This window comes from Oculina patagonica, chromosome 6 (genome assembly GCF_052425735.1).
Source record: "Oculina patagonica isolate OP01 chromosome 6, crgOcupat, whole genome shotgun sequence".
Lineage (NCBI taxonomy): Eukaryota > Metazoa > Cnidaria > Anthozoa > Scleractinia > Oculinidae > Oculina > Oculina patagonica.
In genome coordinates this window covers 9,212,971-9,235,530 of record NC_135763.1, presented here as the reverse complement: position 1 = coordinate 9,235,530, position 22,560 = coordinate 9,212,971, and the positions used below count along the sequence as shown (strand labels likewise).

Below are 22,560 nucleotides of genomic sequence, written 5' to 3'. Positions count from 1 at the left end.
GGCTGCGTTGGTTTGTTTGAAGTAGACCGCCTCACTTTTTCAAAAATAAAGTTTGAATCTGAGCCGTTTTCAAGTGTTTCATCAAGGTGTGTGATAGGGGTGTCGTTAATGTTTTGCTGCTAGCTTAATTCGAGCTCAATGTTCGTGAAAGTTGGTGTGATAAATTAAAAAGACATAATTTAACAGGCTGTAGTGTTTGTTTGGTACAGAAGTTGTTAGTTCTTTTTTAATTAATTTTCAAAGTTGTGGTAAATTTAAGCCTTGACAGTGGTCGTTACAAGTGCTCGTTCGGGTGAACCGAAAATCCTTAAAAACTCGAAAAAAATTAATGATCCGGTCAAGTGAATTGTGTTTTTGGTATAAGTACATGAAAGTCTTGCAACACACTAGAAAAGAGCGAAATCTATTTAACAAGCCAGATCGGGCAGACCAGTATTACAGACACAGCCTCTTAATAAACGCATTTCATGTATACTCTCATGTAAAACGACTGTACAACCAATGAAACGCGCGTTTTAATTTTATAAAATAAAATGTAAAACTCGCATCGTGGCAGAAGCTTAGCATTCCTCACGATAATCGTGTTCTTGTTAAATAAGGGTTGCTTCTGCTATTGTTTTGTTCTTTAAAACCTCTTCTAAAGGGCCTGGAAAGTCGTATCCAAATAGCTTGAAATCCAGCTCGAACAGTTGACCAAGTTGAATTATTTCTTCTGTCGTCAGCTGGGAGTAATAATCCAACATGTACGGCGTACTTTTGGACGAACGATATTCGGGGAAATTCACATAGTCATCGACGCCAGTTATCTTTAAAAGCTGAGGCGCTTCCTCGGCAAGATTCTCAAAGTGACCGATAAAGTCGTAGTTTACTTCGCATGGACAAATCTGCTCGTAAGAACGCCAGTGTTGGTCTTCAATATATCCACGTTTACGCACAGTCGTTGCGTTAGTTAAAAGGACGTTTTTTATAAAGGTTGAAAATGAAGCTCTACTTTCATTCTTTAATTCTTGTGCACTTTTGTTCGGAAAAACAAATTTCTTGAACCACACCTTTCCCACTTTATCCCGATACGCCGACGCCAATCGGGCAAAAGGCTCACGTACAAACATGGCTTTGTAGTAACTTCCCAGGATCTCTTTTCGTTCAACAATACTATATTCATTCAACCACGAGAAAAGTCTGTTGCTGTGAATATTGCTGTCTACTTGTTCTCCCGGGTTCTCTGCACTGTAAAGTACGCGCTTCCAAGTTGTACAAGAAACTTTAGGAATGAAACAGAACACAAGCTTCAACTTTTCAATGACGATGAAACGAGAGAAGTCAGCTTCTTCGATGAAAGAAGGATTTGGTGGCTTTGTTAGGCACTGCTCCCTTAAAAGCTGTCGTCTTTCTGCCATGCGTGAGCTAAGGGACCACGGAATGACTTTGATTGCTACAGAAAAAAAGATAATAAATAAAGGGAGACAATTGATTTCGTTAGCCGGTTCGTAAGATTGTCAAACATTCCCAAACAGTGTTCGTGTTCCTACACGATACAGTAAAAACCCGCGAGTAAGAACCTATTGATTTTCGGATTAGCCTAAACAGGTTCTTACATAAAGGGTTATTAACACACATTTAGGCTAATTAGGTTCTTTAATTTCTGAGGAGAAAATTTCAACGTTGTTAAATAGAGATTTTATAAAATTTGCATTACATTGCATCTGGGGTAATAAGGCTTCTAGGTTACATATCTCAAAAATAGGTCACCAAGGGTGACATGAGTCTAATGCCGTATGGCATAGTGATACAGATTGCGCGGTTTTCGTAAGCCGGTTAAAATTGGTTAGAGGTTTGTGTTCGGGAGTTTAATTTAAAATGCTTATAGCAAGCTAGGGGCATCGTGGATGATTGTGGATGAAAACGAAACAGTCATAAATGTTATATGCTTCACAAAATTTAAAGTATGAACAGGAGTTGATGTTACTTCTTCCGTATTGTCCGTAAAAGCAGAAACGATTAAACATTTGGACAAGATTGCGTGACGATTTACAAAAAGCATGTTCATTACAACAAGGGTTGAAGAACTTCACATCGTTTTCTTTCCGATTTTTCACCATTTTGACGATAACTCTTGAAACAGATTTTGCAATAAAAGCACTTGAAATAGTGACTGTTACTCCATTGTACTGTAAGCACTTAGTGGCAGATTTTCCTAAAAACGGGTGTAAATGCTCACGTCAATATAATGATGACCTTTTGAACGCTGGAAACTAGGCAATTATTATCGAGCTACCATACACAGGAGCGAAGACTGTTTATCATGATGTACAAATTTCGCGAATCATCACTTCCATATCAATATAACCATTTTATGATTTTTCTAGCTGTAAGAAGAACTTAAGATCTCTGAGAGTCGTAAAAGCATGAAATTCGATTTCAGTGTATGGCAAAGGCCGGGACAGTGTAATACTGCAAAGCGGCCAAACAAACGCATTTTGATTTAGTCGCGTAACTTGATTTACATTTATCCATGTACATCTTTTATTTTTGAAGGTTTTTGTTTGCACTGTAAAGAAAAAATTGGTCAAAATTCGAATGACTTAAATACAAAAACCGAGGTAAAGTTTTCTATTTTTTAAAACAAAATAAATATTTGGTCGCATTGTGTAAATAAACGCGAGTCGTCGTCGAAATATTTTTTCTCAAAGACGTCTTGCTTTTTAAGCAAGACGAAAACACAAGTACTTAACTGAACTGAAAACGAAGATTTATTTTCACAAAAAGCTTACAAATGTCTTAACTGGAAAATTATTTCGTCCTGTTCAAGTGTTGAATAATCGTGACTTGAGAAAGAACTTTTAATTATGCGTGGGAACACGTGTCGCTGATTGGCTGTTTTTAATTGAAACTAATCGTGCGTGTCCGTACGGAGTCCGTTCTTGCAGCTGATCATTGTTTTCTACATTACAGCGAACGATTATCGATCCCGAACCATTCCCTTGGGATTGCTAACAGCTTTTTTCTTATAACAAAGAGTCTAATGCGCATGCGCAAAGCGCACGCAAGCATTAGACTCAACAAGCAGCTATTTCAAAAAGAAATAGTGTTTCGTTTCCAGATTGCGGAAGGGTGAGAATAGCGTAATATTTAAGGAGAGGTGGGTTTGGGGTTTACTTTAATTTGGAGAAGGTCCTAGGGTATGTTGAATTTGCCGAATTTATGCACGAGTGAAGAATGAAAAGAAGAACTTCAAATTCAGTAGTGTATATAGTAACATAAATTCCATTTAACACCTACTGTCCATTTTATGTAAAGGAGACATAAACTACGTCCTGCTGTAGTTTGGCTTTCAAAAGTTCAAGTAACACATAAATATTTCTCTTTATAGAAATAGCATGTGTCTTTCTTTCCAAATTAAGTTAAGTGAAGGGAGCTTTTTAGCTGCCTTTATCGTTTTTACTCATCCAGTGAAAATTAAAATGATTTTTTTTATTTCTGCAGAACACTTTTTTGCTTAAAAATGGCACCTGATAGCATAACTTTGAATGTTACATGAATGGAAAAATAACTTACAGAAGATATTTAAATATATTCCTATCAATGTGGGGAAACATCAAACCACAAGAGTAAAATGCAAGATCAGAGTAATGCATTTAATTTAAATGGTTTATTTTTTGAAAAAAACATCCTAAAATAAATCAGTTCCATAAATAAAGTGTTTTGTGACTACTGATCATGATCTCTGATAAAGTGCAAAACAACGCTTTAATCGTAGATGAAATTATTACCTTTTGACAAAAAGCTTGAGGTATATACTTCTCTGAGTTGATCACATGCTCAAATCAAATAAATGCGAAATTCAAGACAAACCAAAACCCTGGTCGACAGGAACAGAGATAAGCACACTGTTCGAAGCCATTTCTTCAAAATCAAATGCGTGTTGTCACTTTACAAAGACACGTAAACAACCAGGGCAAATTAATGTAAAAAGCTACCATACACAGATTTTTAACCGGGATTTTTAATTAAGCAAAATTCAAGTTTAAAGAAAGTTCATTTTATGTTATATGTTATATATAGTCATACCAGGATTGTATTTTGCTCGATCTGCACTGCACGCTCTCCCGGCAAATATAAAATTATCTCCACAGAATAAGAGAATAAGACACAGCCAAGTTGCTTCTGTTTTCAGTGTAACAGCCTTGCATTGGCAACACTGATAATAACGATTTGCATTTTTGGCGATACTGTGGAGTTTCGATCAGACCGCGATGGCTTTGAATAATCCAAATAATGTTTATATTATTAATCTCAGAAATCTGCTCCAGCAGTTGTAACGGTAGTTAATGTTGAGCGTTACATCAACTAAGGAGACGAATTTAGTTCGATACGGCAGTTGCATACATGTACCTTGCTATACGATGCTGTCCATACAAAATTTAAACTTTGGACAGAACTTGACTGTCTTCTTATTCGTTCTCAACTTTCCGTGAAGACTCGAATGTTTTTGCGACGCACGTGACACTGATCACGCAATTCCGGGTACATCCACGCGAGAACCCACGCAATTTTGCGTGTATTCGCGCTGTTTGTGACGTCGAAGATGCCGTGAATTTTCCTGTACAAATAGAATAGGGCAATCTCCCACATTTATACATTCCTCTGTTACATGAAGTTAAATTAACTATGTAACTCACCTGCATGCAAATATGCACTTCTCTTTGTAGCGCACTTAAGCTCTACCGTGCGAGCAAACACGAGATACGCCAAGTCATCCCGCTTTTCTTTGCGCTTGCAAACACTGGTTGGTGGAAATTTACTTCCGTTTCAGAACTTCGAGAGCTTTCTCTAGTTTTCTTACAATACATCGCTTTAATCAAACTTAAAACCATCGCAGTCCTTAGATATTTCTGTTTGCAACAAATTTCAAGTGATATTTTTGGTCATGCTGAGGAATATATGAATTTTCCTGTACAAATAGAATAGGGCAATCTCCCACATTTATACATTCCTCTGTTACATGAAGTTAAATTAACTATGTAACTCACCTGCATGCAAATATGCACTTCTCTTTGTAGCGCACTTAAGCTCTACCGTGCGAGCAAACACGAGATACGCCAAGTCATCCCGCTTTTCTTTGCGCTTGCAAACACTGGTTGGTGGAAATTTACTTCCGTTTCAGAACTACGAGAGCTTTCTCTAGTTTTCTTACAATTTATCGCTTTAATCAAACTTAAAACCATCGCAGTCCTTAGATATTTCTGTTTGCAACAAATTTCAAGTGATATTTTTGGTCATGCTGAGGAATATATTTCCGATATTTGAAGAACATGTTTTTACGAAATTAATTGCCATCGGTCATACGTATTTACTTTGTGGTTACGACCGTTCTTGTGATTGGATAGCAGCCCCCCGTGCGAGCAAACACGACAAGTCATCCCGTTTTTGTTTGCGCTTGCAAACACTGATTGGTGGAAATTTACTTCCGTTTCAGAAAATCGCTAGAATGTTTACTTAACAATTAAACGCTACGAGAGCATTCTCTAGTTTTCTTACAATACATCGCTTTAATCAAACTTAAAACCATTGCAGTCGTCAGATATTTCTTTTTGCAACGAATCTCAATATTTTTTGATCATGCTGAGGAATATCTTTCCGATATTTGAAGAACATGTTTTTACGAAATTAATTGCCTTCGGTCAAACGTATTTACTTTGTGGTTGCGAGCGTTCTCCTGATTGGATAGTAGCCCCACTGTGTAAATAGTTCACATCGAAGCCAAAATAATACCGTATCGTTTCTGAGGAAACGAAACAAAAAGGATCCAGAATGTTGACTTATCGTATTTCCCAAAAGTAAACATATTTAATCAATTTTAGAAAATAAGAACCTGTTTTCAAATTTTAAGACTAAATATGTTCTTACAAAAATGTTATCTAATTAACAAATTTTAGCCTAACAGGTTCTTAAATGTTAGGTTCTTACTCGCGGGTTTTTACTGTATTTCAACCGAACTATTTCAAATCGCCAATGCAGTACGCATGTATTGTAGTAAACACGTAACATGCAAACGAACTGTACCGAACGGAAAGTGCAAAGTTTTCGAACCTTTGTAACAGTACTATTGTCAGGCAAAGTAGAAACATGAAATCTGGTTGCTATAATCAACCTAAACAGTTTAAATGCTCGAAGAAATTTCACATAAATTATTTTATTTTATTTCCTATATTTAACCTGTCCCTTTTTCCCCTCTTTCCCCTGATTTCCAGAAACTCTGTTCTAGGGATAAAAGTATAATTATTCCTCCTGGACCTCGTTTCATGTTAATGAATTGTGAGTGTACGTTCGCTTGTTTAAGCTTTTATAGCTGCTTGACAGTTAATTGCAGAAAAGAATGGGAAGACAAAAGCACTCATCCAGACAAAAATGTTTAATATTGAAATTGTATATTTCTGTTGTTCTTTTGATGTAGCAGGGTTTACATACACACATGTAACACAGATCCTATGTGAAATATGTGTTGTGTTATAACCTAGGGGACTGGGGAGGAGCACATGGTCTAGCTATCCAACATGGCGTAGTCGACATCGAGTTGTGCGGCCATTTTTCAATCTGCTCGCCGATCGCTATCGATCATAGACGTTAGAAGCTTCATTTCTTCGCTCTAGGGGCGACGTTTGTCTCAACTATAAAGGAAATGCCACCCAAGCCAATTCCAAAACCCTCCGAGGGGGCCAGTGCGAGTCCAACAACAACATCTGGACCAAACCTTCAATTTATTTCTTCTGAAATTGCACGAGTGCCGAAGCTTGATATTGCAACCTCTACTCCAGACGGATTCCAAATTTGGAAGCAGCGATGGAACTCTGCAGTGACAATTACAGCTTTCTCCGATCTTCCTAGAGAAACCCAACAAGCTCTATTTACAAACGTCCTGAGCGATGACACCGTTAAAAGAATGAACATCTTAGGGCTACAAGATGTCAATGCTATCATTGAGTCTTTCCAAACCCAGGTATGTGGAAGTACAAGTATCTTTGTTCATGAATACGAGTTTCACAACAGGTCCCAAGGGACAAATGAGTCTTTTGAAGAGTTTTACATTGATTTACAGTCCCTGTTGAATAAATGCCAGTATGAAGATTGTTGCAAGACTGAAACTAGAATGTCATGTAAAGAGCGTGTTCTTCTTGCAAGATTAGTGGCTGGCATAAGGTCCAATGAGGTTCGTAAGAGTCTTCTGTGTATTAAAGATCTAACCCTCGAGAAAGCTGTTCAACATGTTCAAGTTGATGAAGCCACTTCATTTCAAGCAAACCAATTTTCTTCTCAAATAAACAAAACTGGTGCTTCTGCCTACAGAAAAGGCAAATCAAGCAATAACTCTGACAACAGCAATGCACCTCCTTCTGACATGTCAGAAGACAGCCCTAGGAAATGCAAATTCTGTATGAGGTTCCATGTATTCCGAAAGGAATTATGCCCTGCAAAAGATTCTATTTGCAAAGCCTGCAACACCAAAGGCCACTGGGCCAAATCCCTCATGTGTCCCAATAATTCTAAGACTGGTCCAAAGCGACCCAGCGAGGATAGGAAATCAGATGCTCATGCAGCACAGCCTGGCTCCTCTGGAAATCCTTCTCTTCAATTGATTTCAGCTGATGGAAAGTCTCAAATAAGCCACACTGCATCTGTTAAAACTATCAACCTTTCTGCTATTCCTAGTGTTGGAACTCACTGCTATGCTGACTTTGTTATTGGCAATCACAACTGGATTCAGCAGTGCATGGTTGATCCTGGTGCCAATATAAACTGTGTTGGTTATGACTGGATCACTCGTTTTGAAACTCCTGAATGGAACTATAACCTAGAGTGTGGTTCCGTTAAAGCTGCTGGTGGTCACAACCTTAAAGTTGAAGCACGCGTACTTCTGAAGATTTCCTGGCCCCCAGAAGACCCAATTCTCTCAGCTAGCCAATGGTTCCACATTATCCACGGTGAGGATGGAGTTGTCCTTGGCACTCCTGCTTGTCGAGCTCTTGGTGTCATAGATGACCAGTGGCCATTGTCTACTTTGGAAGAAAAAGTCAACCCCTCTTCTTCAACTGTAAAAACACTGCAGGCAGACCCTGCCCAGTCTTTACCTGGCAGCACATTACAGGACCAACTACACTCTGACGCCAACAATTTTGAGTCTCTACCTCCGCCTCCAGATGATGACCTGTTGTCTCACTTGAACTGGATGCACCATGCAGCAGATGACGTACAAGTAAATGTGATTGGAACCTCTTCAGAGCCAACCATCGCCGAGAGTTCAGAAGACTCTGATTTTTCATCCCTCTTACACGATTATGAAGACATCTTTGATGAGACTTTTCTTCCTGCCATGTCAGGTGAACCATTTAAGATCAATCTCAAGCCCAATGCTACACCCTATGCTCAGTTAAAGGCAAGAAAAGTTCCAATCCCTTACTTGGAGCAACTGAAGAAACAACTTCAGGAGATGGAGCAACTTGGAGTAATCTCACCATGCGAAGAACCCAGCCCATGGTGTCACCCAATCGTAATAGCCCCGAAGAAGGGCACTGATGAACTCAGAATTTGCATTGATTTCACTCGCTTGAATAAATTTATTCAGCGTGAATATCATCTCAGTAACTCTCCTTTTGAAGCTGTAACCAGCATTCCTCAAGAGGAGCTTGCATACTTCTGCAAGTTTGATGCTCGCCATGGTTACTGGCAAGTTCCACTTCATGCTGAATCACGTCCTCTCACCTGCTTTATTACACCATTTGGTCGATTTGTGTGTAATCGAGCTGCATTTGGAATTAACAGCATCTCTGAATGGTACAACCGCCGCATGGACAAGGTCGTTGCTGGCCTGGAAGGAGTTCGCAAAATCGTTGATGACATTCTGATCTATGCACCAAGTCTGTCTATTCTGAAGATGCGCACCTGTGCCTTCCTTGATCACTGTCGTCAGCATGGTGTCACGCTCAAACAAACAAAGTCGCAGCTTGCCGTTACAGAAGTCGAGTTTGGTGGATTTCGTCTGACGAAAACTGGCATCCAGACCAGTCCTGACCTACTAAAATCTATCAGGGATTTTCCTCGCCCACAAAACCTCACCGATCTCCGCTCATGGTTTGGGTTAGTAAACCAGCTTGGCAATTTCTCCAAGGAACTCACTGCAATTATGGCACCCTTCCGCCCTCTTCTTGCAAAGGATACAGTGTTCCAATGGTTGCCTGAACATGAACATGCCTTCCTGGAAGCGAAATCTCGCCTGAGTTCCACTCCTGTGCTAACATACTTCGCTGTTAACCAACCAACTATTCTTGCTACTGATGCATCTCGTCTCAAGGGACTGGGTTTCGTCCTCCTACAATTGGTAGATGATGTCTGGAAACCAATACAAGCAGGTTCACGCTTCTTGACTCCTGCAGAAAGCCGCTATGCTATGATAGAACTTGAGGCTCTTGCTGCCTGCTGGGCAATGAAGAAATGCAACATGTTTGTTCAGGGTTTACCACACTTCACCCTTCTTACTGACCATCAGCCTCTCATCCCAATACTGAATTCTAAGGGAATTGCAGATGTCGAGAATCCCAGACTCCAGCGACTTATGATGAAGATGCTGCCATATTCGTTCACTGCAGAATGGGTGAAAGGCAAGGATCATTTGGCTGCAGACGCTCTTTCTCGTTTCCCAGTGGATGAGCCATCACTCGATGATGAGCTATGTAGCATTCATGCTGAAGCAGCTGTAAAGATCCAATTTGCTGATAAGTCAACTGAAGACCTACAACTTCATGAAGTTTTTCAAGCTCAGCAGACAGACCCTCAGATTTCTCAAGTTACAGAGTACATCAATTGTGGATGGCCTAAATCACTAGAAGAAGTAGCAACAGTTGCAAAACCTTTCTGGCCTATCCGTCACAACCTTTACCTCGTTGCACCAACCACTGGCAGATCTATTCTTGTAATGAATGGACGAACTGTTATTCCATCCTCTCTACAAAAGAAGATGCTTTTGGTTCTGCATGAAGGGCATCAAGGTGTTGATAAAACTCGCCGCCGTGCCCGTGCTTCCATCTATTGGCCTGGCATAGATCGCGAAATCGAAGACATGGTGAAACGATGCCACCAGTGTCTGACACATCTTCCAGTAAATTCTAAAGAACCACTGGAGCAGCCACCAATACCAACAAGACCTTGGGAGAAGCTAGGTGTTGACCTATTTAGCCTCGATGGAAATGAGTACCTCATTACCACCGACTATTTCTCCTTTTTCACTGAAGTGCATGATCTAAAGAAGAACAGTAAGGCGCCATTAGTGATCAAGGAACTGAAGAAGACTTTTTCGCGCTTTGGAACACCTGTGGAAGTAGTCTCTGACGGTGGCTCTCAGTTCACGTGTAAGGCCTTTGAAGATTTCTCACAAGAGTGGGGTTTCCAACACACTGTGTCATCACCTACACATGCGCAGTCAAATGGCAAAGCTGAGGCAGCCGTAAAAAATGTCAAAAAGCTACTCAAGAAGTGTGGATCAATGAATCATGATGAATTTTGGAAAGGTATGTTAGCGATCCGCAACACTCCACTTGCCTGTGGGAAGAGTCCAGCTGAGTTGTTATTTGGCAGAGCACTGCATGACTTTCTTCCTCGAGTCCCAAACCCTAAGGAAGAATTTCTAACTCCCACCACAAGGAAGAAAATCCTACATGCCAAGAGTAAGGAGAAACTCTACTATGATAAACATACCAAAGTACTACCTCCTCTAGAACTAGGATCCCGTGTCGCAATTCGCTCTCGCAATGACACTGACTGGTCCCTTCTTGGGACTGTTATTGAAATTAGACCAAACCGTACCTTTGCTGTCGAAACTGACCGTGGTTCGGTGCTCATCCGCAACAGAAAGTACCTGAAGCTCACAATCTGACAATGTGCCTTTTCTACATGTTTGCGTTCCTTTTTTATTATCTCCTAAAGAGGGAGGGAGATGTTGTACGTTCTCTGATCTCCTCCTGTCGGGGGAGGGAGATGTTGTGTTATAACCTAGGGGACTGGGGAGGAGCACATGGTCTAGCTATCCAACAATATGGGTGATTTCACTTTTTTTAAAAAATATTCCTGTTCAGAGTGTCTGTTTCTTGTTGGTAAGACCACATGAGTGATTTTGGCCTAAGCTGAGCGCTTTTCAAAGACTTCTCACAATAAGGACGCAAGATGATATGCTTCTTTCCATTGATCATGATCGCTAATGCAAAAAAAGAAAGTGTTCAGTTACGTTTTTTATTTCCCATACATTTGTCTATTTTTTTCCGCAAATCGGCGGGAAAAAATTATAGGCAAATGTATGGGTATTAAAAACGTAACTGAACGCTTTCTAGCCCAGCTACATCCTTCAAACTCGGCAAATAAAAAGTTTTGCCAAGTATCTTAACTTTACGATTCATAAGTTGTCCAGAATTCAAGTTTTGTAAAATACATTTGCCGTCGGATTCCCATACAAATACTGTAATTTCTACCCGCTTTGCCTACTCGTCAAGATGGCGTCGAAAACCGCGATAAGGCCTATTTTACAACAGCAATGCCCAAAACCCCCTAACTGAGGCCCTGCCAGGGTAAATTCCGACAAGTGACATGGCTTTTGAAAAAACCTAAATTCCGACAAGGACAAGTAATTTTCCTTCAATTTAACCACCGACAGCGACGCGAAGTTTGATAAAACAGCGACACGGCGCATTTTTAAATTAAAACAAGCGACACGGGAACCCCCCCCCCCCCCTCCTGGCTTTTGTTGTGCTGCTTTTTAGCTCATATTTAACGAGCACTCACGCATTTATTGCACTTTGGCATTATTGTGTTGTTCTTCTTGTGTTGTTCTCTGCTGTGCTTTGTCGTTGAGCATCAGTGGATCAGAGCTAATTGGACAGCTGACGCGTGATACTCCACACATCACATTTATCATTTTGTGTCGCGCACTCTTTGTCTCGTCATGTGCATTCAATCGCATATCTCTCTTCTGGCACTGCTAGTAGCATACACTGCACAATCTAAGCCTACTGACAGGGCGTCCTAACTTCCATGGTCTCAACGAAACTGCTATATTATCTCCTCGTACTCGATGTTCCAGTGAGGAATATTTAAACACTGCTTTAATATCTCTAGTTCATTGTTTCGGGCTTTCGTGCTTGATCTTTCGCTTGTGGCGGGGAGTGGTATCTCCATGGCTACCTAAACTATACTTGAAGGAATGAAAATTGTCAAAATAAGAAAACCCCACACTGTTCATTTTAAATTGTTGGAATAAGAGATATAAGGAGAAACAGATCCTTTACGGTCATCAGCAAATTTAATTTTAAGGGTTTTATTGAAAAAGCCCAAAATAAAATTATGCTTCAAGTGATTTAGAAATTCGGAAACCAGAATAATTTTTTCTCCCTTGTGGACTATAACAAAACGCTTAAGCTTTGTTATGTAATATGACTGGCATATATATTGGGAAACGCCGACTTTTAATTATTTTCCTGAGCTTAACCTTTCATGATTCCTTTGTCGCAAGCCACTTAAAAAGCAAAACGTAACAAATCTGTATAAAGTCACAATTTTTAAATACAATATTTTCTCTTTGTTTTGAATAAACACGCACATTCGAGCGAAATGTTTGTTCAATAAATGCCCTACCATTGACAGATGAATTAAGAAATTCACGAAGCGAACCTAAATGACATATTATTGTGTCTTACGAACGGCAGAACATGCAGTCCTTGCTGCGATATGGATAAAGTAGACTATAAAAAATGTGTACAAGGAAAATACAGTAAAAAAGCCCCACATACAAGAATCCCCGATATCGGGTAACAAGATGAAATGGTTTTTATCTTTGTATAAGGTGGTTAATATATATATTGTGCTTATATATTTGAACAAAATTTCAGCCTGTAGATTCTTAATCCACAGTGTCTTATATGTGGGTTTTAACTGTAATACAACAATCATAACAGTCTCAAAGACACATCAGCAGACCCTTGTAAACACATGAGGCTTAACCGCAATGAATTACAGAAAGAGTTTGAATTGATGGAACTGACCTATTTCTACGGTGTTTAAAATCAATTTGAAATAACAATTTTTCAGTTAATTACCCTGGGGCGTATAAGCATATAAGCTTTACGATCTGCCCTTCTACTAAACTCTTCCAGTAATTAGCACAACAAGATATATAAATATATAGCCCTAACTATACCTCTGAAAGAATTTTGTTCCAAAGCTTTGTTGGTGATCCACAAGCCAACACATGCAAAAATCACGATGAAAATTAAACGCCCTTTGTTCTGTGGTAGTGATTTTCCGCACATGGTGATCTTCTGAACGTAATTACTTGGCCTTCGGCTACAAGAGTACCGACCGCGGTAACTTTCCGCTCGAATATTGCGACAATTTTACACTCAAGCGTTTAACAGAAGGATCGGTTACCAAGCAAACAAACAATTCAATTATGAGCGCTACATCATGTGCAAGCCACCTCAAAGCTATCGAGGGTCTTTTAATGCAAAAGCTTTTCAAGGAGGGGTAGAGATCAGCGCTCCCTTAAAAATGATTTTTAACTTCCAACAAAACCACTGCAATGTATTTTACTGGATGGTGGGCCACAAATCAATTCGCGTGTTTAAACTTAAACTTAAATTGCCTTACTTGTGAATGGCTTTTAAAAATTATTGTGCTTGACAGTCAAACTGATAAACAAAGTCGTTGAATTGAAAGACCAATAATGACAAACAAGAATTCTACCCTAGGTTTTTAAATATCCTTGGCAACCTGTTGTACATTTCCCTTCAAAGCGTCGGTCGGTCGCAAGCGCTTCAATTCAGTCACGCTTGCCCAGCATAAGTTTTGGGTTTCTTACGTTTTTGATGAAGATCTTTCCGAGTGTACAGCTAACCGGTTCATAGTAGCTGTTGCCGCCAAATTCAACAGACCACTCAGGCCTACAAATATCGTACCTCTGCCGGAAAGCAATTCAAATTAGCTGTTATTGATATTGTTTATAGATCAGTAAAAATATTTTTTTCAAGTGTGCACCAGAATAAACAACTTATTTAATTTTAGACAGGATACTAATTTATTTTAAACAGAAATATATGACACGACTCAGCTCTCTGCTATTAACAATGAAACGTAAAGATCATGTTTAAAAATCGCTCATCTCTCAGTTGAGATGGAAATTGATTGACTGAAATTGTTTCACCCAGTGATCCCACTGAGACAAACTGACAGCAGCAATTACCTTCAAAATGAAATAAAGTAAAATAAAAAGTAAAAAAACTTTGCAAATCAGCCGCTTACGCTGCATTTGTCTTCCATGTACATTTAACTTGTACGTCTGGGCACGACAATTTATATTTTGCGTTTATCCGGTGCGAGGAAGACCTGTAGAGAAACACGGAGAAGGAGAGTGGAGAAGGAGCGAAAGGCGATGGGTTTTCAATTTTTTTTTTTTTTTACTCTTGGGTTAAGGCAGGATTGGCGGAACTCCTTGGAGGAGCACAATTTCCGGCCCTTTCTCCAAACGGAGAGGCTGGAGACGATAAATTATCCGGCTCAGATAAAGCCTGCTGACGATCGCTGAAAGTGCTAAAAAAAACATAAGAAAAATAATTAAAACTATTGTTAACAACAGGTATATTGTTATGAGAATTTTAATAAACTAAATAAACTTTTGAACGTAAAACCATGCACCAAACTATATACAGCAAAATTGATCGAAAATTTCTCCTTCATCCTTGGCAAGGAAGCAATCGTATAAGGAGAGGTCATGTGACTTGAAATGACACGTACTAAACAGTCTACGGTAAATACAATGACATCCAGCTCAATCAACTTTAACGTGGTCGCCAAATTTATTAACGTCTTGGTAAAGAAGTTTTAGGGGGTTTAGAGCTTCAGGGATATTTCTTACTCACAGTACGTAAGAATTTGCAGTGTAATATGTCAAACTATAGTAAATAGTTATTGAAATTTCCGCGCTTGTCGACATACATACACATAGCTCCAGTCATTCCGATATTTTCCCGTAGCAGCAAGGAAATCCAACGCGTGCACATAATATTATCTGAATATTTTCATGTCTGAATTGAATAAATCTTATGATCGATATGCAGCGACATCGTGAAATTGCTATCTTTACTAAGGATATGCAGGTCTGCATAGAAGTACCGCTCATTACAGTCATTCATTTCGCGCCGCCGGACTACAAAAAGGAAAAGACGAAAACAAATTATAGTTAACAATTATTCACCGTAGTGGAGGTGAATAGTAATTTGCTAATCACCTCAGAGTTAACCAATCAGCGCGTGCAAAAAGCACTATTCACTTGTGTGGTATATACTAATAATACGTATACTTTGTAGTTATCCTGAACGATGACTTGCATTTAAGACCATATAATTGAACTGCACAAGTATTATGGCCACGGAGTAGTCAAACATTTAATAATGCAAGTTAACGTTGTTTGTGATAGCCAAAAGACGTGCTGCTCAACCTCACTATGAGGACTGCGAATACTTCCACAATTTTTTTAGCATTCTCATTTTCCTCTTCATCTTACATATACTGTTACAAAATTACATCCTAAATGGGGCCCGCTTGCTGCATTATGAAGTCTAAACTCTGGAAAACGTTTTTAGTCAGAGAAACGATGAGAAATGACATTTTGCAGATTCTTCGTTTCGATGTTGATTACCGCTTTTCGTCATCATCCTCCATGTACTTCTCTTGAATCGCTGCAGTTCTGCAAAAGATAAAACAACGCAAGATTGTAAACGTTGTTTCTTTAAACAGTCAACGTAGTTGAGCAGTTATTTAGTTGAGGGAGGTGCGTTGCTTTAATGGTTAGTGTGCTGAACTCCGGATCGAGCGGTCAGAGTTCAAGCCATGGCTGGGGTCACTGCCTGCTGTTTTTGGGCAAGGCACTTTACTATCACAGTGTCTCTCTCCAACCAGGTGTATAAATGGGCACTGGTGAATTGTCGAGGGAAGCAAAATGTTGGGGAGTAACCATCGATGGACAAGCATCCCATCAAGGGGAAGTAGCCGCGACATAGTGCACAAAACTGGAGCTAGTTGGGCTTAAAAGGCTCTACTTACAGTTATTTACTTTAGTTGAGCAGTCTCTCTTTCTTTCTTTGCGTAACTTTGAGCACCAGCGAGAATGGGGCCGAACAGAAGGGAGAAGAGCGCCCGTCAAGTCCGAGCGGCCCTTTTCTCACTCGCTTGCAAATTGTTTAGTATTGACAATTTCATTTTACAGGGCAATGTTCTATATGAAAGCAGCGAGAGTTTCCGATACTGTAGATAAACTAACCTGAAGAATTCAAAATCCGTTCCTACAGCTGAAGACATTAGTTGGCTAAAGTTCCCCTTGTTATCCTCGAGTTCACCAAACACGTATCCATTAGCCCTATCAATTGACCTCATCACTTCAAGCATGCTTTCCTTGGACTGAAAAAGAAGTAGCTTAAAATTAATTTATAACCAGCAGGGTACGTCTAACAACTGACGTGAAACTTGAACCAAGGTAGTCATAGATCAGGAAACTGTCTAATCTGCTGACGACCTTGTCCCCTGTAGGCAGATACACACATATACATATATATGTACTTCCTGGCGTAATTTTACCCAACTTTTGGATATCATGAAAGAAGCTCCAGTAAGTCTCCCCTTCCCATTTCAGATATGTCCAGGATTGAACGCCAATGAGATTCACGTTCCTCATGACAGGCATCACAAAGTGTCCTCAATTATAAAAGTTTACCAAAACACACCAAAATCTGTCAAATACGAAGTAATATGGAAATGTCAAATAACTCAGTCAAACATGAAGTTCTCATTAAACAATACTTGCGTTCAATCCTGGACATAAGTGTCCCATTTTATTAAGGGCCCATCTCTAATAACCCCTCCTCCCTAGATGGTAAACCATGACAATTAATTACATGTATAAACAAGGACAGAAGGTGACTAACTTATTATTGTTGCTAGTTTTTAAAACTGTGTTATCAAACATAACGAAAGCGAAATTACAGTAGATACCACGCAGAGACAACAGACCATAACATTCATCCTGATCACGAAGAAATTCTAGAGAGAAATGTGAACAATAGACAACAACCCCTTTTCTTGGAAGCGTTGCATTCTATCAAGGACATTTAAATTCTGTTAACGAGCATGTACATTTTCCTTAAGTCTATTTAACCTTGGGAACATCCCTGGAGACCGGCGGTATATAAAAAACTAGTGATGCATGAAGTGACCTGATTAACTCTGAAGGCAACAGAGAGTTGCCGAGAATTTAGTTTTTCTTATACATTTTTAAATGTAAAGAGGTTTAAAAAGATGTTCTTTTAAACATCTTTTAGAATTTTAGATCAGTTTCAAATCGTTCTATTAGTATCATCCACTCTTTTATCCCATTTCTTTTATGTGTACCCTAACTTAAAGATGATTCCCAGTCCGTACTGCGTAGCCTCAGGGTTTGTTTTCATTTTTGTTTTTTACACTTCGGTGATAGCGTACATGAAGTTTTTTAGTTCGCCATTACGGATCGTTTCGTTCAAGAATTCACGATGAGCTAAAACGTCCGTTTGAAATACCGTCGAGCTTCTTTTACTCGTTATTATTGTTTTGCAAGGATATCTGGCGTTAATAATGAAGAAAAAGGTAAGTTTTGTTCCGGAATTTTTATTTTTGCTAGTAAACATTCTCCTGTTTGTGAGACTCACAAACATTGCAGGCGGAGATTGCGCAGTACGGACTGGAAATCATCTTTAAATTAGATCCGAAACAAGCCCCCTTGCTCGTCTCGCTATTAAGCACCTGTCGCTATTAAGTACCCACCCTCTCCATTAAGCTCCCCTTTAACAGGTCCTAAAACGATATAAGCCCCCCCCCCCCTCCCTGCCACCCAGGCTTAATCGAGCTTTTACAGTAATATCAACTTCACCAGATAAACCACCAAACCAACACAATAAACAAAGAGTGGATGAAAATAAATTACATGTACTTTGGCAAGTTTGGTGGAAAAGCCTGGTAATGGCAGTATAGCATGTTTTTAAACAATGCATTTAAAAGTTATGTAAAAAACGTGTTGTATATCTAGCTGTTAAGAGTTGCCACCCATCCATACAAAGGCGGAGACAAAATTTAAAATAACTGTTTTTTTGGGGGGGGGAAATGAAAATTTTAAAAAAAAAAAAAAATTTTAAAAAAAAAAGAAAAATTAATTAAAAAAAAAAAAAATAATTTTTCGAATTTTTTAACAACCAAAAGGGAAAGAAGAAAGAAAAACCGAACCAAAAAAAAAAATTTAAGAACCTTTGGCTAGTTGGCTACCGTTAGTCTCGAACCCTAAAAATGTCACAGTTTCTATACATTTGATAACATCTGAAACAGTTGACACTGCCCCTTTAAGTCCTCTGCTTTCCCTAGCTTTGCACATTTTTTTTTTATATCGTTGTGACAAATGTCACAGCACTTCCCAGCCCTCAGAATATCCCATTGCTGTGTGGCATAGGCCTTAATAAATAATTACACGTACCTGAATGTCCAGTGTTTTAAAAGACACCAAGCCATAATCCTCCACTAAACCAATCAAAGCTTCATTCAGCTTTTTGTATTTCTGTGTAAATGGATTGTCTTTGATGTGGTCCAATAGAAAATTCAGATCCAAAACGTCTGTGTAAAAGTCTAGGTTGAATGCTAAGAATAATAATGAAAATAAGAAATAGAAAAAAAAGTTTACAATATTAAATCTATGTCTTTGATAATAAAATAAATACACCCTGTAGATTAAATATTAAAAATCCAAACCAAAGCAATCACTCTAGCCAATCACAAAGGACACAGACCTGGTGTTGGTCCCGTCCCTGCCGTTTTTCAGTTATTCTACCATCACTAAACTTTCTATAAGATAGACACCATTCTAAGACGGACAGTTGGAGCCAGTCCCGATGGTGTCTGTCTTAGAGAGAGTTAACTGTATACTGAGATTAAATCCATCTAGAACCTCTAGATTACAAGAAGGCCAGTGACAATTGGCTGCACTACTGCTTCCTAAGATTGAAGTTTTGCAACAGCCGCATTCAAAGACATGGTAGAGAAAAATCTATATTTAGCAATTAGACTACGGCCCGGTTCATAGCAAATAGACTCAAAGGATTGCGTCCACCTGTGCACTAGCATCGAAAGCTGGCCGCGACTGTCTTCGCGTGCAGTGGGAGAACCAATCACATTCACGGATTTCCAATGCACAGCTGAGTTTCTACTAATTAATTTTAAAGCAGTTGTTACAAGATTACCTAGCTTTCCAAACTGTTCAACCAAGTCAATTTTGGACAGTACATTGACATGAGGTAGCTCAACATGAATCATAGTAGACAGCGATGTGAGAAGAACAGAAATGAACTTTGTAGGATCACTGCAGTGATGTGAGTCAACAAGATGAACTGCAGCAAGCTGTTAGGAAGAAAAATATTCATCATTATTAAACATTCTCAGCATGCAACAGTATTCATTATGTTGCGAGGGGAAGTGACTGATTATGCAAACTCGCCACCAAGCACTGGAGTTAATTTTTCTCTTTAAAAAAGTCATGAAGTTTGCCACGCAATCTTTCATCCAAGAAATTTATTGAATTCATCCAGATTTGCTCTGTTCAGATAATAACACTACCACTTAAAGGATGCGTATCTGCGTATAAGGTGTGTATGCACTGGACGCTTACTTCAGACTGAGCAGTACTGTAGTCAGCCTCCGCCATTTTCTCTACCATCTAAATTTGGACATTTGGCATGTTGAAAATCAATTTTTATTTATGGATTCAGTCCCATTGAGTTCTATGACAAACATGATTGAGTAAAAAAATTTACGACTCTGTGTGACTTTGAAATAAGTTGAACTGCTCTGCATTTGACAGTCATGCAAGTGGATCAACAATGTAGTTTGCTTTGTAATTTTGTGCCTGGTAAGTTCCATGGTCACTAAATCCAATCAAACTCAATCAAACAAAACAAAATCAAACTCTGCCTGAATTTTTTCAAGAGCAGTGCAGGTAATAGACTATACTCTCATAATGTTTCTCTCCACTCAAGTGTGCCGGCAAATTTAATGCTGGGGGTAACCCTGCAATGGACTAGCATCTCATTCAGGGAGGAATAGTAATACTCCCAGTCACTTCACCATGCTATGGAAACCGAGATAAGCACTGGTCTGACAAGCCACTAGGTCTGAATGCAGACTTTACCTTATTACCAATGTCGAAATCATCAAGTTTGTAATAAATGATAACGATGGTAAATTTCAAGCTCGGTAATAAATAATAAAGATGAGATGTTCAACATGGCACGAGGATGGGACAAAGAAAAATTCTGAGTCCTCGATGGGAATCAAACCCATAGCCTCCCATATACCAGTTGGGCACTCTAACCAACTGAGAGCTCTACGAGTCAGACTTGTTGTGAGCTGGGCCATTTACTAGTAGGCTGATATGTGACACGCGTCCTGCATACTGCTAGGATCAGCAATGTCGAAATCATCAAGTTTGTAGTAAATAATAAAGATTCCCGTCGGGGACTCAGAATTTTTTTTTTGTCCCATGCTCGTGTCATGTTGAAAATCTCATTGCGGGGACTCAGAATTTTTCTTTGTCCCATGCTCGTGTCATGTTGAACATAATCATCTTTATTAATAACTGACTCTTAATTGGTAATTAAGGTGAACACCTTTATTCTATGATCAATCGGGAACATTCACTCACTCTGAAGTCCCACTTTTCCAGCTGCCTGACGACATTTCTGACAGATGTGTGATGAGTATAAAGTTCTACCTGTCCTGGACAATCGAACAAGAAGTAATGGCCCTTCAAATCTTTCAGCTTTTTCTCCAGCCAGTCAATATTTTTCTCCAGATATTCAATGCAGTATATTAGCCCACCGTTTGGACCCAGCTTGAGGTTCTCCATGACATCGTTTAGAGTAATAAGGGTTGAGATGTCTACCGCACATTTATAGCTCAGAGTATCGTTCGCTGGGTCGAGGTTCACTACCGCAACTTTTCGTCCCAAGCTTGTTAAGAATTCGCACATCCCAGCGCAAAATGTGGTTTTACCAGAGCCAGGAGGGCCGATGACAATCTGGCCAAACGAAGACATCCCAAGAAAAGTCGGTGAAGGGGAATATTAGCACTTCAATGAAGGCAATGAATCTTTCCACGAATACTCCATTGCATCGGCCATTTTGTTTAACCCAGATCACTCGCGGTAAAAATGGCACCAGTCTTTCTCGTCTTAACGCGCAGTGACAACTGGTGAAGTGACCCACCAGCTAGAATTTAAGAAAAGCGAATATATATAGCCCCCCCCCCCCCCCCCCTAAAAAAAAAGAAAAACAAAATGAATCACTTTATATGAAATCAGTGACAAAACACTCTTAATTCAATTTTGTTTTTAATCTCGATAAAAATTCGTTTATAACCTTGCTCCCTTCTCTATCTGTAAATAAAGCGGTGTGAATTTGACATGTAGTTTACATTCTTTCTTATATATAATATATTTTATAAGAATATTGAGGTTAAAGTTTCAAAATTTTAAGAATATTTTAAGAATAGCCCGAGGCTGAGATTTTTTTTAATAAGTATATAACTGTGTTGGAAATCTGTAAATACAATACAATAGAATTACTGTTCTCAACTAAACAGTATAGAATTCTTCCCTTCTCCACACGGCCAAACTAGCCAAAAACAACAACGACAAAAGCAGCGCTAGCCGTACGTTTGATGCTAATAACATTTCTGCCAGTGAAAACTTGGTTATACACCAGACACTTGTAAATGATACCTCAATACTTTCAAAAACGGAAATGTCAAACGCTATAATCTAAGAATATTCACAAAAATATTCAGTTCAGCCGAAAAATAGCAATTTTCACTCTAGGCCGGAAAAACAATATCCTTATAGAAAAAAAGCAAAGAGCGTATCTTTTGTGACCAAATTTCAGTAGGGTGGGTTATAAAGGTGTATGGATTGCTGCTTCTCGACTATAACAGGCCGTAAAAATGGACCAATGATTGTTTTTGCGACTCTATTTTTGTGATTCCATTTTTTGCGATTCTCTTGCGCGCGTAGTAAAACAAAACTAAAATGTAATATATGAGAGGCCGTGTGACCCACTTATTTTTTGCTTCCTTTAGCAGCCAGATTTTGGCTGATTTTTCCCCTTTCTTTCTAAATTTCTATAAATCGATATCCTTTTCCAGACTAACCGGGTAAGATTTTTGTACAAAAATATTGGTAAATATAAATTTTTTGCTAAATGCACAGCTTGAATTTAGTAAATGTAGTTAATATTTTGAAGTTGAAGCTGAAATAGTCAGTGGAGACGTCTTAAATGGCAGAGGTCATTATCAATTCTATACACCCAACAAGCGTATTTTTTGTTCTTTTTCCCTAAGTGAACCTGCTTACACCAACAAGTACACAAAAATAGCCATATAAGTTTTAACCATATTTTATTTGACGCT

At 39.0% G+C, this 22,560-nt stretch overlaps 2 protein-coding genes across 4 annotated transcripts; both read right to left on the bottom strand.

The window, feature by feature from the left end:
- Positions 1-457: 457 nt before the first annotated feature.
- LOC144656289 (carbohydrate sulfotransferase 11-like) lies at positions 458-15,310 on the bottom strand. 3 transcript variants are annotated; one of them, XM_078516521.1, is made up of 3 exons: positions 14,335-15,310; positions 13,780-13,993; positions 458-1,432 (listed from the first exon to the last, which is right to left on the bottom strand). In XM_078516521.1, exon 3 carries the CDS (start codon positions 1,395-1,397, stop codon positions 591-593), a length of 807 nt encoding a protein of 268 aa, XP_078372647.1. In that variant the 5' UTR covers positions 1,398-1,432; positions 13,780-13,993; positions 14,335-15,310; the 3' UTR covers positions 458-590. The 3 variants fall into 3 exon arrangements, with proteins under 3 accessions (XP_078372647.1, XP_078372646.1, XP_078372645.1); XM_078516520.1 differs by lacking the exon at positions 13,780-13,993; XM_078516519.1 differs by lacking the exons at positions 13,780-13,993; positions 14,335-15,310 and adding an exon at positions 13,235-13,757.
- A 141-nt stretch (positions 15,311-15,451) lies between these two features.
- LOC144656290 (GPN-loop GTPase 2-like) lies at positions 15,452-21,282 on the bottom strand. The gene is made up of 5 exons (XM_078516522.1): positions 20,801-21,282; positions 19,344-19,500; positions 18,584-18,744; positions 16,352-16,488; positions 15,452-15,778 (listed from the first exon to the last, which is right to left on the bottom strand). The coding sequence occupies exons 1-5, from the start codon at positions 21,191-21,193 to the stop codon at positions 15,727-15,729; spliced, it is 900 nt and encodes a 299-aa protein (XP_078372648.1). The 5' UTR covers positions 21,194-21,282; the 3' UTR covers positions 15,452-15,726.
- Positions 21,283-22,560: the final 1,278 nt, after the last annotated feature.

Excerpts from the sequence above, each read along its gene's own strand:
- LOC144656289 (XM_078516519.1), bottom strand. The coding sequence starts at position 13,346 with ATGTGCGGAAAATCACTACCACAGAACAAAGGGCGTTTAATTTTCATC. Across the intron at positions 1,433-13,234 it reads GGAACAAAATTCTTTCAGAG|CAATCAAAGTCATTCCGTGG; the intron begins GTATAGTTAGGG and ends TTTTTTCTGTAG.
- LOC144656290 (XM_078516522.1), bottom strand. The coding sequence starts at position 21,193 with ATGTCTTCGTTTGGCCAGATTGTCATCGGCCCTCCTGGCTCTGGTAAA. Across the intron at positions 19,501-20,800 it reads TGGAAAAGTGGGACTTCAGA|CTTGCTGCAGTTCATCTTGT; the intron begins GTGAGTGAATGT and ends TCTTCCTAACAG. Across the intron at positions 18,745-19,343 it reads TGAACAGTTTGGAAAGCTAG|CATTCAACCTAGACTTTTAC; the intron begins GTAATCTTGTAA and ends TATTATTCTTAG.